A 15,597-nucleotide genomic window follows, 5' to 3' on the forward strand; every position below is an offset into this window, starting at 1 on the left:
TGGCTTTGGCTTTGTTGGTGCTGCGGTGTTCAGTATCTGCGGGCGCAGAGACACTCTCGTCTGAGCGGCTGCCTACCCCACCCGACTGTTTCCCTCCCCCCCCCCATCACACCAGACTTTGGGAACATCTGGATTTGGAGCCGGACTTTGTGGCTCGGGGTCATTTTTATGTAAAATCACACACAAAGACGACCTTGAAAGGACATGGTTAAGATTTCAAAGACAGCGCTCAAGAGTTAGGAAATGCCTGAAATAATGGGATTATTAAGGACAAGTGGCTAAACCATGGTTTTATGTCTTATTCAGAAACAGTTAAATCAATCCAGCACCATAGAAATTACAGTGTTAAATTTGCTGTAGCCATATTAGTATGCAGTACATCTTGCATAGAAGAAGTGGATAGTTGCCCTCTAGTGAATAGTGGTTCGATGCATTCATTTATAGTAGTAAAAAGTATTGTTCAAGATGAACATTATTAAAATATTTTCTCCATTTGCTTACTATAAGCTTTTTAAAAGCATTCTGTGCTGTAATTTATGTTTTATGGTCACACTAAAAGTCACCCTGTTTATAACTTGCATTTCGTTAGGATGAAAAGAATTCTTAATACAGGATTGTGTTCTTTTGTGGCATATGAAAAGCTTTCTTGATTGTTTTTTTTAATTTGATTAATTAGTCTTTTGAATTATTTCTGTTTGGCATTTCTGGCTGTGATCCTACATGAACTGCATCAGTAGGACTACTCACTCATAGATGAAGTTATGTGCATGTTTGCAGGATCAGGCCATAAACTGCTCAGATACCACAGTTAAGAGCATACATGTTTAGAGAGAGAGGTTAGGTTCTGAGTGAAGAGAATGTAAATCTCACAGATGAACAGAAAAAAGGAGACAAGGTAATAACTGAAAATTTAAGATTAGTGAGAACAACTGTTGTAAGATTTCTTGCTAAATCTACTCATGAGTGTACCCTGTATATTCTGAACAGAAGTGGATTTGTGATGTTATAGCAAAAGTACCAGTCTTAAAGGAACTGCTTTGGGTGTGTTGAGATTCATTGGATTGTTAGCATGTACACTAGAATGTAGCATTTCACTAGGACTTCACATGCATTACATTTTAATGCCAAATGATCTAGAAAATCTTTGAGAAATGAAGAATGGTTGACTGCTAAGCACAAGAATCTGAGACCTTGAGCTGCTGAGTGAAGCAGTCATTTTACTTTTCCAGATTCCTGTAACTGAACTTACACTGCTACATTTAAAGTACACTTTGAAACAGCTGGCATATCCATCATTTCTTCTCTCGCCTAACTGTGCAGTTTTTCCACTAAATGCTAGGAAGCATTTTAACTAATAGGTTGCAGCATTACTAAGTGGTATAGAATTATATCAAGATACAGAGATGTGTGATATCTAACCTGGTGTCACTCAGCAAGAATGGGTCTACAAACAATCTAACGTATTACCTTTTTAAATTACATTTTTAAACAGTTGCAGCACAATATATCATTTGAAAATCAACAAAGTGGTAACATTTGAGATAGTTATTTATTTCTGGGAGGGCCATAGCTAAAAACGAACATTTAAAGGCATGAGCCGGCCATTGGAGGGAGGCATAGTTAAGGCTACGATTTAGTCACGGAGGTCATGGTAGTCACAGATTCCGTGACTATACCGGACCTCTGTGACCTCTAGGGATTCAGGAGGCAGAGACAGAACTGTGTGCTTCTGCCCTACAACTGGGGCTGGAACCAGGACCCTGCAGCCCCAGCCTCACAATGTCCCGGGTTTGGCGGGGCCACGTGCCCCAGCCCCGCGGCATCTTAGGCTTGGTGGAGGCTGCAGTCAGGGCTGTGCGCCACTGCCCGGCGGCTGCAGCGGGGGCCTTGCACCCCCCCTCACAGCTTCCCAGGTCTGTGCGCCCCTCCCCTGGCTGCCACCTGCCAGGCACGTGGGGCTGCACTCCCCACAGTAGTTGCTGGAGATGGGGTGGTGCCCCCTGTTATAGTGGGGAGCTCAGCCTGTCAATCCTGCCCCCGCCCCCATGGAATTCTATTCCACCCCTTCACCTAGTCCTGCCCCCCGTTATGTTTAGTAAAAGTCACGAACAGGTCACAGGTTCTGTGAATTTTTGTGTATTGCCCATGACCTGTCCGTGACTTTTACTAAAAATAACCATGACAAAACCTTAGCCTTAGGCATAGTATGTATAGCTACATAGGTTTTGTTGGATTCTGTATATGGGATGGCCAGAAGCTGGGAATGGGCGACAGGATGGATCACTTGATGATTATCTGTTCTGTTCATTCCCTTTGAAGCACCTGGCATTGGCCATTGTTGGAAGACAGGATACTGGGTTAGATGGACCTTTGGTCTGACCCAGTATGGCCATTCTTATGTTCTTATATGTTATCTTCTACCCTCTTGGTGAGCACACCAGGAATTGAACTGAGGAGCTCCAGAGCTAAAAACATGAGCGGTTACATCTTGAGCTAAAAAGTTAAGGCTCTGTAGTTGAGGCTGTAATAGTTCATATTCTCTGTGGATCAGCAGAGAGCAAGGGGGCCTGTAACATTCACTCACCAGCAGATTACATACATACAAACTTAGTGGCTCATTTTTCCAAGTGTGTGAAAATGTCTTTTGATTGTGTTGAAAGAGGAACCATGTGACTTGTATCTCTCTGTAATGTTCTGGAAATATTATCCCCCTCCCTACTGCTCCTCTCCCTGTTCCTGACTGGGACTTTTATTATTCCAAAGTTGAGAGAGCCCTCAAAGAATCCTTCCCAGTCTTTAGACCATGGAAGGGCATGACGCTGGAGTTTGTAATATCTTCTCTGCAGAGGTCTAACTGAAATAGATAGCGGAATAAAACAGATTTCAAATAAAGGTTGCTTCGGGTTAAGCTCCAACATCTTCATTAGATGCCTAAATAAGTGGCTAGATTTTCAAAGGTGCCAAGCACCCAGCATATCCTACTAACTTAAAATATGGGGCAAACTGGATGTAAAAAATTAGTAACTCTGAGTTAGTGAAATCTCTTAGTAAAAAAATAACTCTAGATTCCATTTGAAAACACCTATTGGACATAATCCTGCTCATTGTGAGCTTTGCCACTGACTTCAGTCGGAGCAAGACCAGGTTTGTTATTTATAGTGAAGAATGCTGTTATTGCAAAGCTGCAGTATTTTATGTTTCAACACTGAGGACTGATCCTTTTCATGTGGGAGTCAGTGATGGAAGTTCCCAGTCCTTATTCTTTCCAAAGCCTGTGCTTTACATCAAGCTTGATTTTGGACCATTTACTTCAATAGAAGTTTTAAGTGTGAATAAATGTCAGGATCAGGCCCTTAGAGTTTTCTTTCCTATCAATGTATTGTATAAGGGATCTATGCACAAATCTTTAAGAGCACATCAATCCTTCATGCGTTAATGAGACAATAACTCCTTTAGCTGCCAGTGTAATGCTGTAGTTTAGGAAAATAAGGGACAACACTTTATTACTAAAAGCAACAGATGTCATCATTACTATGCACAAGAAAAGTTTGCTATGCAGTATGGAGAAAGGCTCTTAATAGCTTTGTCTGATCTTGGAAGGCACTGAGTACTGTCAATGTGGGCTGAGGGCACTTATTACTTTGCTGGATATACTTAGAATCTTGCAAGGTCATGGCTTAAATATTCTACTAACCGTGCACCACGGTGCATCACTTTATCTTTGTTATACATTGTCTGGGGAAGCGTCCCTCCATCATCCATATTAGCAACACAGTAGAGTAATTGGATTCACTTTTCTCAATTCGTATGTACACCTCTGTCAAAAACAGAATCAATAATGTTAACTTAAAGGTGGGAAAAGAGCAAGCTAAGCTCTCCCCTTTCCTAATAGCACATTTGACCATACATAAAGCCAAATGTTCCGCATCACTCAGGAACCTGCCTTTTGTATAGAAATGTTGTTTCAGCCATTTTCAGTTGCCACGGCTTTGCACTTCTTCAAAACGCAAGAGTGATGTTTAGTCCTCTAAAGCTAACATGCTGCACTTAAGCTTATATTTTCATTCTCTGACCAACTTTGATGTGGGCAAAGTGGCCATCAATGAATAGTAAGTGATACTTCCTCTTTCTCTTCTTTTTGTAAAGAAATTAGTAGTAAGCAGAAAAATCTACACAAGAAAAATGACAGCTCCCAGCCACTGGCCTGTGCACAAGTACTGTACCACAACTAGGGGTACTTCAGGCTTTTGTGATTGCCGCACTAGACTCCTGACTCTCAACTAATGAGCCTTTGTGCTAGGCTTCATCATGCTCTGCTGTCCACCTTCCATTCAGTTGTAGACACTCTAACCTGCAGTTGATCTTCAGTGACCATGACATTTGGATCTGGAGCAACCCAATTCTGACTGCAGTTGAATGGAAAACAGCAGGCACCAGGCAAATCGTCATTTGCACTGGCTGGAATTCGGCTCTTTGAGAGAGATTTTTAAACTTGGTTGCTCTTACAGTGCAAAGGGACCTTAATAAAGCCAAGAATCTAGCTTAAGTTTGGTAAAATGAAAAGGTTAGGAATCACAACTGCTGTACACTTACACCCACACACAAAAACTACATTAAAAGAACAAAAAGAAAAGGAGTACTAGCGGCACCTTAGTCTCTAAGGTGCCGCTAGTACTCCTTTTCTTTTTGCGAATACAGACTAACATGGCTGCTACTCTGAAACCTGTCATTAAAAGAACACTATGCTATGCAGGGTGAAAAGTCTAGCACTCAAAAGTTGGGAAATGTCATCAATATGGTTGCCTATGCAACCTTAATTGGGCTCCGTTGTCCATATGGGGGATGGGACACTTTGCCAGTGGGTTTCACATGTATTTTCTGACAGCAGAGGAATGGTGAGGCTCAGTGATCTTGGGTACCATACCAGGCACTGGAGGGAAGTGTGCCCTTGTGGGCACAGACTCTTCTGCCTATTTTCCCCAAGCTTGATCCCTTCTATGTTGTTCCCTCCAACCTGTCTGTATTCCCATCCTGTCTCTTCCCCACTCCTGGCTCCTTGTCCCTGTCCCATTCTCCTCACTTAACCAGTCCCAGTCTCTATTTCTCAGGCTTCTCATCCCACTCTCCTTGCCCAACAAGTCCTAGTCTCACCCTTCTGGACTCCCAGGCCCAGTCCATCCCCTCACTATTCCTTATCTCCAGTCGCATTACCCAGCCAGTCCCAGTTTCCTCACCTGCTGTCTCAATCCAATCTGTCTCTCTCCTACCCTTGCCTCCAGGCTCCCCCCACCACCCACATTCTCCATTGACTCCCTGTCCTAGAGTCCCTCCCTGGGTTACTCATCCAGTCTCAGCATCCCTCAGCCTCCTCCTCCCAAGCCTCTTTGTCCCTCCAGTCCCAGTTCTCCCTATGGACACCCACTTCTTGTCAGATTTATCTCCCCTCTCCCTTCACCTCCTTCCCTCTGCCCTACCGGTTCTCACTCCCAGTCTCCTTGCCCAGCTAGTCCCAGTTTCACCCCACTCCTCATCTGGTCTCAGTCATCCCCCACCTTCTGGCTCCCAGGCCCTCTCTTCTGTTGCTCTCCTCAGTTCCCAGTCAGAATCACCTTGCCTAGCCAGTCCCAGTCTCCCCCACGCCAACTCCCAGGCCCAGTTTCCCTTCTCACCCCCCAGATACCATCCTCTCTGTATACGAATAAGACAGTTTCCTCTGCCACATGCCTGGGCCCAGCAGCAGGCTCACTGATAGACGAGGAGAGACTGGCTCTCTGTTCAGGTACCCAAACCCAGCACAGCCCACAGCAGTGCAGAGCTGCAACTGCAAGAAATTTGTGCTCAGCCCCTAGCTAGAGCATCCCCAGTGCAGACAGAATCTTCAGTTGAATTTAGCTGCTAAAATCTAAGAAATCTCTGATGAGCACATGTGAACTGCAATTTTTCAAAGGAATATAAGTTGGCCAAATATGGCATATTCCTGACATAAAACTAACCCCCTTGCCAAATTTCATACTCCAAAGCTCTAGAGCAGTGATACTCAGACTGAGGCTCGGGAGCCCCCAATGGCTTTTTAACGTGTCTCCTCATTGCATCACACAATATTAGAACAATGAGATTTAATTATTAACCAATCAGGATGCATTTACTATGTAATTAACCAATTGTAGAATACCTGGTTAGTCATTTTGCTGTCATCACTGCTCTAAAGCTTCTTAAGAAAAGGCTGCCAGAATATTTTTTAACATGAGCAAAACAACATATTTCCCCCCAACCTCATTCTTGGAAACAGCAAACCATTTGGCTAAAATTTACAAATGATAATAATAATAACCAGCTTGAGGCAGATTCCTAACATTGAATATATTGACCAAACAATTAAAGTTTGGTAACTGAAAACAGTGTCTTACAATAGGAAGTGTTGGGCAATCTTAAAATAGATTGTGCTACCAATTCCATCTATAATTGTAGCAGACTGCTAGTCTCTCATAGTTAAGGTTATATATTCAGTCACTAGTAATCGTAATCACTAATATGAATCACTGGCAAATATTAGTAATGTATGAAGGCACTAAAAGGGCTTTAAGCCAGAAGAGTGGAGTAATTCTAGCAGAGTAGTATTATTCATAACCTGGGGAGTATAAGCTAAATGTAAATCTGTGAACTAAAGTAATAGCAGTATTTGTTGACAACTGAATGAGTCCTTATGACAAAACTCATTTGAAAGCACAAGGATACGTGTGGGACGTTACACTAGTAATAAGGGTCATTCAAAAGCACAAAATGCTAATTAACCCTCAGCATCTGAACCAACTGAGGTTATGGGTCAAATTCTCTTATCATTTATACAAATCCAAAGTAACCCACTTAAATGAATGGGGAATTATTCTGTATTTGCACACCATTAACTGTAATCAGAATTTGGATTTTACAGAACGTTACAGTACAGACAGCTAAAATGCAAGTGTCCTCCACCCTCTCCTGTCAACATGTCTCAACCCTATTTTGGGGAGATGACCTCTGGGTGTGAAAGGCTAATTCAGCCTGCAAATCGATCCAGGTGACTTTCTCTAAGGGTATCAGCTGTCATGGTAGTTTTTGTGATTACAAGCACTTGTCTACCAGGAACAAAACTCAGGTTACCAACTCATTTCCCAGTCATCAGATGATAATGATAGTTGATCACACTACGCACTGTGCAAACAGTACTACAGTCTTCTAGGGTGATAGCCATGAACCTATTGTAAGCTATATGATTTTGGACTATTATTGCAAAATGTTGCATCCATTTTTATGTGTGCGATGTTGGCTGAATTTGAACTGGTGACCAAGAAGTAAAAGGTTGTTGTACAAATCTTCTGAGCCATCTTCTCTAGTCTTATTTACACAATGGCTCCTAATGGTACCTTTAGAGCCACTTTGATCAGTTTGTGAGCCTAGTCCAACAAATGTTCACTCTGATCAGTAATCCTTACTCAGATGTGTAGTCCCACTGTAGATTACTCATGTGAGTAAGAGTTTTCAGGACCATGCACAATGTCAGCAGTTTTTAAAATGTGTTGGAATAAGTGGTAAAAATCCTCATGAAAAGTAGCTCCAGTACACTTTTATAGCTATTTCTCAAAATTAAATATCTCAAAGTGCCTTTCCTTTTTCAGTTCCTAAAGGCAGTTATGGCTAGTTATGGATAAATGACTTGTTATGATTTCATTGTTTCTGCATCAGAGCTGCTTTTAAGTTATATGTTCACAGAACAGCATAGTAATTTGACAAATATTTCATTTTACACCAAAGTTCTTTGGCTAAAAATAAATAAGTGCTATATTGTAAGGCCTTGTGCTGTGTACCAAACTTCAACTTGGAAAGAAGTTTTACAGTTAAGTTTGTGCTGAAATTCAGCCTTAACTACAGCAGCATTAGTGAGATCTGCAGTTATATAGTAAAGCAGAGCCATATGCCCAAGATTCAGAGCCAGCCAGAATTGTTTTGGGAGGTGAGGGTAAGGTGGGAACACTAATGGTGAGTTTTTCCAGGTGGCACTGACAGACAAGAGTGGGCTGCTAAGATATAAGTCATAGTCACTTTGTGGGTTGGATTTCTGCAGTCCCTCTCCTAATATTGCCTCCTCACCATAGTCTTGACTCAAGGAAGGAAAATCAACAAAGCAAAAGTAAAACAAATACAAGACAAAATTGGCTGTTATAGCTTACGTTAGGAAACATCTCCTTTATTGACTCTAGCTTCTCACTCATGCAAAGCTGATGGTAATAGTGCTCCAAAAGAATTGAAAATTCCAGCTGCCTTCCTTACCCTGATATTTTGTAATCTTTATGGGTGAATTTTTTGAATGCTTATGGAATGAGTTTCCAGCGGCTCTGTCTGGAATCAGATAAAGAATTCTACCTAAATTTAAGTACCCACGTTTGAAAGTGTGGATCTTGGCTTTTAAAATTATTTTTTCAGTGGAGAGGGATTTTCATATAAAAATGAAGGATTTTCTTAAAATATCCTGCAGCAGTATAAGAATTATTCAGATCTTTCTTCTAAAAGATTTTCATATCTCTTTTGAGAGAGGCTTTGACTAAAATAAAGATTTCTATTTGCAATTTACAAAATATAGCAGTTTTCCATTAGTCAGATGACTACAAATAAAATGCATTTTAAGAATTAATTTGGGATGGCAGCTTTACTATAAGAGTTTTTCATGAATTCAAATAAATTCTTTACATCCAATTTTCTGTAACTGTCATTTATAAATAGTTTAGGAATCTATTTTGTTTCACTCTGATAGGTAAACTCAAGAAGTCTCATGTTTACCTTAAGGCTTGATTTTCAGTTTATGCTGCATCACTTGCAACTCAGTTTATTAAATTCTTGTGGTAGTGTTGGTATTTCACACAAACTTTTTCACACATCTAACCATTTTAGTATAACATTTTTTCCTTTTAATACTGTTTCATCAAACAACATTTTGGACTTAATTTCAGATAAAAACAAGAATTGGCAGAGGCTCGAGGACCATAAATCTGTCAGAATATGAATCTTCAGGTTATTATAAAAAGAAAAGGAGTACTTGTGGCACCTTAGAGTAATGATGCATCCGATGAAGTGAGCTGTAGCTCACGAAAGCTTATGCTCAAATAAATTGGTTAGTCTCTAAGGTGCCACAGGTACTCCTTTTCTTTTTTGCGAATACAGACTAACACGGCTGCTACTCTGAAACAGGTTATTATAACAACTGTAATATCATTACTTAGAGTCTGTGTACAAACATTTTGCCCATCATTGGCTAGAGAGCTCTTCACTTTTCTTACATGCTATTATTCTTCCCTAAGAATATTCTTATTATAATATTCCATATTCTTCTTCTTTCCACTTCTCTAGAGTCTAGCTTTTGATGTTTGTTTCTCTGTTTCTAAATCTTTCCACAAGTTCTTGGTGATTTCCCTTACATTTCAGTCTTCCAGGTAATGGAGTTTACTTTTCCAGTTCTGTAGCACATCAATAAACAAGGTGTACTTGTTCCTCTCAGATTTTCTAGAGAATTCTGAGGAAATAACTTGCAACTCTGGATAAAACCTTAAATCCTGTGTCTGTTCTTCCTGCTTTGAAATAAAAATGCATTCTAGTAACTTAAAGGCCAAAGTATTGCGATTTATGTATTCTCTTCCTTATTTATAGTTCACTTTTTGGTTTTGGTGAAAACATACTTTAACTCCGATATGTAAAATATTTAAGATGAAAAATATTCTAGAAAATAACTTTATTGTTGTCCATATTGGTTGGTTTTTCAATTATGTGGTTTCTGTAGTTTGTCTTCCATGCAGTGAATATTAATTGCTGGTACTGACAACTGGCCTCAAAAATACTGTATATTTCTGAAAGTGGCAGTTTTATTGTCCATGACAGCAACCATCTCCATCCAGTACTAAAGTTGCAGAACCAAGGAGTTGTTCTTTTCAGGAGAGTTCACTTTGTAGAACTAGTTTAATGTAGGTGAAGGTTATCAGTACATGATATCTTCTGCTGTAACAGTCGCCTCTTCTGTTTTAGTCTTGAATTCAGGGAAATGAACCCCACTTATGGCTATTAGCAACAAATTTACTACATGAGATGTAGCACTAGCCACACAAAGCCAAATGGAGCTTTCATACTGTTCTTCCAAAATTACAAACTGAAAGACATTTTCCTGGAAATTGGCAATTCTTTCTGTGAGGCGATGAAGTTTAACATCAGCTATAAAGCTAGTGACTGCCAGTGCTGTAAAGCCTCCTGCAACAAAATGAAAAAATAATTAATCATTTTCAAAACAAGTAATACATTTTGGCTGTGATTCACAAAAACATGCTTTAAGCACATGATTAAAGTTAAACACATAATTAAGTGCTAGTCAGATTAAGGATGGATTTAAAGATGTGCCTAAGTGCTTTCCTGAACTGGGGCTTTTATTAGTTATGTGACCAAGCATTGCACCGATGTTATGTTTCTATTAAAGTTCTCTTGTATGTGATATTGAGGCTATATATGTGAATTCCCTGTTCATACAAAACAATCTACAAAATGCGGAAGGCTGAAATGCCTTCTAATAGTTTTAGTCTAATACAGGGGAATACAGTGCTAACTCTATTTTTGCACACAAGTATATAAGCCAAGGAGAAATATAGACTCTGGAAGATGTTTTCATTTTTGTACACATTTACTTTTACCATTTTATTCAAATGTGGTTGGTAGTAAAAATTATTTTAAAATTATTTTACCTGCAAGTAAATTCCATAGGCATATACCTGCTGGACCTTTAATAGCTCGGTATGGAACTTTTATTGCATTGAGAATGCAGAATCCAAAACTGACCAGAGCAAAGGAAATGGCCGCACAAAGGAAGATTAAAATCATCACATGAAGGCCTGCATTCAGCTTTTTCACCAGATGCGGGAAGACTGGCAAGAAACAAATATTCAGTTATTCAGTGTATAAATCTTCCTGTGAAAATGACAGGATACACATTATACTGATGCTATAAACTGCTTTTCACTCAAATTAACAAGGCATTATTTACGGGAGGAATCAATCTGGTAGATTCAGGTGTGTTAGTTCATGAGCGATGAATTTATCTGCTCACTACATCAGAGGAGCAGAATTCCGACCCTGTAACCCCCTGAAGTTTGGGGAAATTCAGATACAGGATATGTCCATGCTGTGAGCTGGAGGTGTGATTCCCCCAGCTCGAGTAGACCTATTCACACTAGCTGTCATGGAGCTAGTGTGCTAAAAACAGTAGTGTAGCTGCTGTTGCATGGGCAGCAGCGAGCAGCAACATGGACCAGCTGCCAAGGTTATGCATCCTTGTGGCCCAGGTGTGTTTGTACGCAAGGCAGCTAGCCCATGCCACTGCTCACTGATCCCTGTGCTACTTCGACTGCATTATTATTTTTAGCATGCCAGCTCTATTAGAGATAGGGCAACTATGTCTATATGAGCTGGGAATCATACACCTAGTTCCAAATGTAGACACAATCTCAGATCCAAACCCAGTGCCATGAGCTCATTTCTAATAGTTACGTATCTGTATTATACTTATACAACAACTAAATGTGATTAAGTGCCTTGCTGAATCAGGCTGTCAGCCTAGGATACTTCACTACAGGCCAGGCTGCCTTAAGCAGACTAGATATGCTACTGCAGTCACAATAGATAGTGCTAATGAACATGTTACTTCTGTCTTGATACCACCACCAAAAAATAAAAAGTTAAAAGAACATTATTAAGGTTGCAAAGTCCAGCATACAAAAGTTAGGAAATGCCACAGTTAAGGTTGCCTGTTCCCCATGTGTGTATGCATTATAATACGGCCTTTAATTACAGAGTCACGAACTATTTTTCCGTAGGACTCCTGCCTCATTTCATGTTCCCATGGGTCCACTGTTCTGTCCATTCTCCTCAAGCGTAACCTCTTCTACCCTGTTCCCTCCAACCTGTCCCTATCCGGTCCCTTCTTTTTCCTACCCCGGCTTGTTCTCTCAGTCTCATTCTCCTCAATTAGCCAGTCCCATTTGCTATTTCTCAGGCTTCTTGCCCAGACTCCCTGCCCATCAAGACTTAATCCCACCCCTCCAAACTCCCCTTCTCAGCCAATCCCAGTTCCCTGCCACTCCCAGCTCCTCATGCGATCTATCTGGTGTGTAGTCACTGCCCCACTGTAGTCCCAATCTTTCTCCATCCAGTCTCTGTGTCCTTGTTCCAGTTTCTTTCCCTAATCAGTACCAGTTCTCCCTCCTGCTCCCTGGTTGCTCATCAGATAAATCTTTCCCCATCCCCTTTTCCCTCCTTACCCAGGCCCCACTGGTTCTCAGTCTCTTTGCCTACCCAGTCCCAGTCTCCCTCGACAGCTCATCCAATCTCAGTCTTCCCCACATCCACTTCCTCCCAGTCCCTCCCACAACCTCCACTTCTGGCTCCTGGTCCCAGTCTCCTTGCCCTGCCAGTTCCAGTGTCCCCAGGCCCAACCTACAAAAAGCTCTTAATAATACAGGCCCAAAGTTTCCTCTGTGTTCCCTCCAATGTATCTGCAGTCAGATGAGTTTTCTCAGTCTCCTTTCTCAGGTTGCCTCTGAATGAGGCAAGGGAATAGCCATTCTCTGTTTAGGGACCCCATCTACAGAATCAAGAAGCTGTTCAGCAGAATCCTTCTATGACTGTTTTCCAGGAATGGTCTAAGGCCTTTGTATTTGGGTCAGTATATCACTGACCATTTTAGCCTCCCCCTTTCACCTTCTTTTTCTTTTCTATGTTTGGCTCAGTTGTAGTCTAGGAAGGTAACAGCTAGTTTTGCTGCGCCACTGGCCAAGTTTTAGTTACATTTTGTATAAAGTTTGCAGAGCATCCCAGTCCGGGCTGGCCTTAGGTTTTATGTGGCTCTATGTGAAGTAACACATGCAGGATCCCTTGCAACTCTTCCACTTCTCTGAGGTGTCCATGCCTTCCTAGATCCAAGTTGACTGGATTACTCTGAAAAACTCAGTGCTCTTCAAGCATGTGTATTTTTAAAGTTTATGCTTCCATTTATTTAATTTTTGGGTTGTTAATTGGGTTAAAAAACTAATCACCACACTGCCAGGCTTTGCTATAAATTGGAGCCTGAGGAAAAACAGGACCAACAGACGGAAGAAGAGTGGGGGAGGTAGGAGGATGCCTGAGCAGTGTGGAGACAGAAACTAGTATCCTTTGTTATTAGAGAATAATGATCATGGTAGGGTGTTCTGTGGCACACACTGTCGGTGTGATACTGGGAGCACTAATATAAAGCAGTTTATTAGGGGAGAGGGCATAAGGACAAAACGTACAGGGCAAAATTCCAACTAAGCCTGCAGATTTGTGCGGGGAGGAAGGAAAGAGGATGAAAAGAGCTCCTGTGCGTCCTCATCAAGGGATGGGGGCAGATAACCCACCACACAGTGCTCTGAGGTCACTGGGTTTGGGAGTCTGTTCAATACCTGTTTTTACAGCAATAGAAAGAAGGGTCCTTATTAAGTGTGGTCCCCTAGGGCCTCCTGAGGTGTTCTACCTGTGTATGCTGCACACTGGCAAAATGGCTCTGGAGTGCCTGCCAGCCTGCCACACCCAGCATAGGCAAGCCCTCAAGGGGAGAACAGGTGTTTGCCCACAGTATCTAACTAAAGATTTCATAAATCTACATTTTTTGAAAAAAGGAAATCTCGATACTGTATTCATTTACAGAACTCTGCCATCTGGTTGACTTTTTGTGAGGGCCCAATCTTGCAGTCCTAGCAGGGAAGATTCCCGCTGATTTTAATTGGAGTTTGGTTTGCGTAAGCACTGTAGGATCAGACCCTTTGGGCATAATATCCATGTATTCCAGTAGTCACTCTGCAATTATAGCACTCCCCTTCAGGTTGCATAGCAACTGATGAGAAAGTCTGTATTTATTAAGGATTGAATTAGCCCTACATGACTGAGCAGGGGACTAAGGGGATATAAAGTTGCCCCTTCCTCCATTCCCCTGAGCAGAATCTACCCAGATATTGAGCTCAGGTATGGGCAAGTAAGTGAGCAGGGGCTGTATGCCAATATTCCCTCCCACAAACAGCTGGGCATGGTGGAAGAAGAGAGTGTCAAGGAGCAGGCAGAGCCATGGCTCCTTCCCCTGTTACAGCCTTTGGAGTCAGCTGGAAGGGTAGTTGACCTACACAACATACTTCCTCTTCCCCCATGTAAAATAGGAGCTCTAAGACAATCCTGTCTCGGAGGGGTGTCTCTGAGTCACAGTTCCTTCCCAGAACTCCTCCTAGGGTGGCACAGAGATACACACAGGCCCAACACAGAATTTAAAGGAAACTCTCAGTCTATCCCATAATAATTAAGGAATATTTTTCTTATCTTGCTTATGCAGTGATACAAGGTTGTACCAAAGAACATAACTAAATGTTTGTTTTTTAAAATTCTCACTATATTTCAGAACCATAAAAGCCCCAAGTAAACTGAGCCATAGATGTGAGTTCAATAACTATTCCTATTCTACAGGTACTACAAACAAAAGGACTTACAATGCTCTTAGAATTTATTTATATATTCAACCAAAACTTTACTTACTTGTGAATTTGGAAAGCCGCCCACCCAAACCACATTGTCGTATTTTTTCCCCCCGAAAGAGTCCATAGTAAATATCTCCAATGAACTTGACTAGCTCTGGATCTGTGGCGTTGACCAAATCAGCTCCTGTTTTACAAAGGATTTTGCCAGTCATCCACTTTTGGGTCCCCATAGCAATGACAATCAAGAGAAAAGACACAAAACTCAATGCAGAAGCCAAGGCAAACAAGGTCTTTTTAAAGCAGTTGGGCATCCTAGTAGTTTCAAGAAATCATCTCCAAGGCCGCTCTGCAGTAATTAGCTGAGTTTCACATTTTGCTGCTGCTCAGAAATCCACAGGTGGTAAGATGCCAGTTATTCCACACACACCCTTTAAATCTCATTGTATTTTAAAACTTCAGAGGCACAGTTAAAAATCAAGCCCAAAGTATAGATTTGCTGCAACAACATCCTGAAATGGTTGCAAAGAACAACTTCATTACACTGTAGCACAGTGGTGCTTGTTTCTGCAGAAAGTAATCCTATCTCTATTGCACGACTAATGTTTCATCAGAGGGTTTAATTGTTCCCTGTTTTAAATATTCAAATGACACCAATTTCTTGACAATGATCACATGGGAGAAATTTAGATGCACAATTCAGTTGTATGAGTTATAAAGAAAAGTTAAACAAATTGTGTGAATGGGAAGTAGCGTGGAAAAAAAAATTGGCACCAGAATTCTGCTGACACCGAAGCTGTATCAAATATCTTTCCCTTGGTGCTTGCTGCGGTCCCACTTTTTCTAAATGTCACTACTGTCACAGCCACCCGAACTGTTTGTAAACAACAAAATGATGACCCTCCATTCGCCAAGCCTGTTAATTGAAGTGTATAAATTATGTTGCAGGATGCCAAGACTTATTAGATTAATCTTCTATATAAAATGGGATGCAAAGCAAGTTGTTGTAGCTTGGAGAAACACAATGCCAGGCTTCTTTAACATATACCAGCAA

The 15,597-nt window shown here is 41.2% G+C and overlaps 1 protein-coding gene across 1 annotated transcript; it reads right to left on the reverse strand.

Annotated features, from left to right (window-relative positions):
- Positions 1-10,003: 10,003 nt before the first annotated feature.
- On the reverse strand, positions 10,004-14,857 carry CLRN2 (clarin 2). Its single transcript, XM_074950136.1, has 3 exons — positions 14,605-14,857; positions 10,755-10,934; positions 10,004-10,269 (listed from the first exon to the last, which is right to left on the reverse strand). Exons 1-3 carry the CDS (start codon positions 14,855-14,857, stop codon positions 10,004-10,006), a joined length of 699 nt encoding a protein of 232 aa, XP_074806237.1.
- Between the last annotated feature and the right edge of the window lie 740 nt (positions 14,858-15,597).

Source organism: Natator depressus, chromosome 4, assembly GCF_965152275.1.
Source record: "Natator depressus isolate rNatDep1 chromosome 4, rNatDep2.hap1, whole genome shotgun sequence".
NCBI classification, from domain to species: Eukaryota; Metazoa; Chordata; order Testudines; family Cheloniidae; genus Natator; species Natator depressus.

Coding starts and splice junctions, on each gene's coding strand:
- CLRN2 (XM_074950136.1), bottom strand. CDS start 14,857: ATGCCCAACTGCTTTAAAAAGACCTTGTTTGCCTTGGCTTCTGCATTG. Junction 10,935..14,604: donor GCGGCTTTCCAAATTCACAA/GTAAGTAAAGTT, acceptor GTTTCTTGCCAG/TCTTCCCGCATCTGGTGAAA. Junction 10,270..10,754: donor CCTATGGAATTTACTTGCAG/GTAAAATAATTT, acceptor ATTTTGTTGCAG/GAGGCTTTACAGCACTGGCA.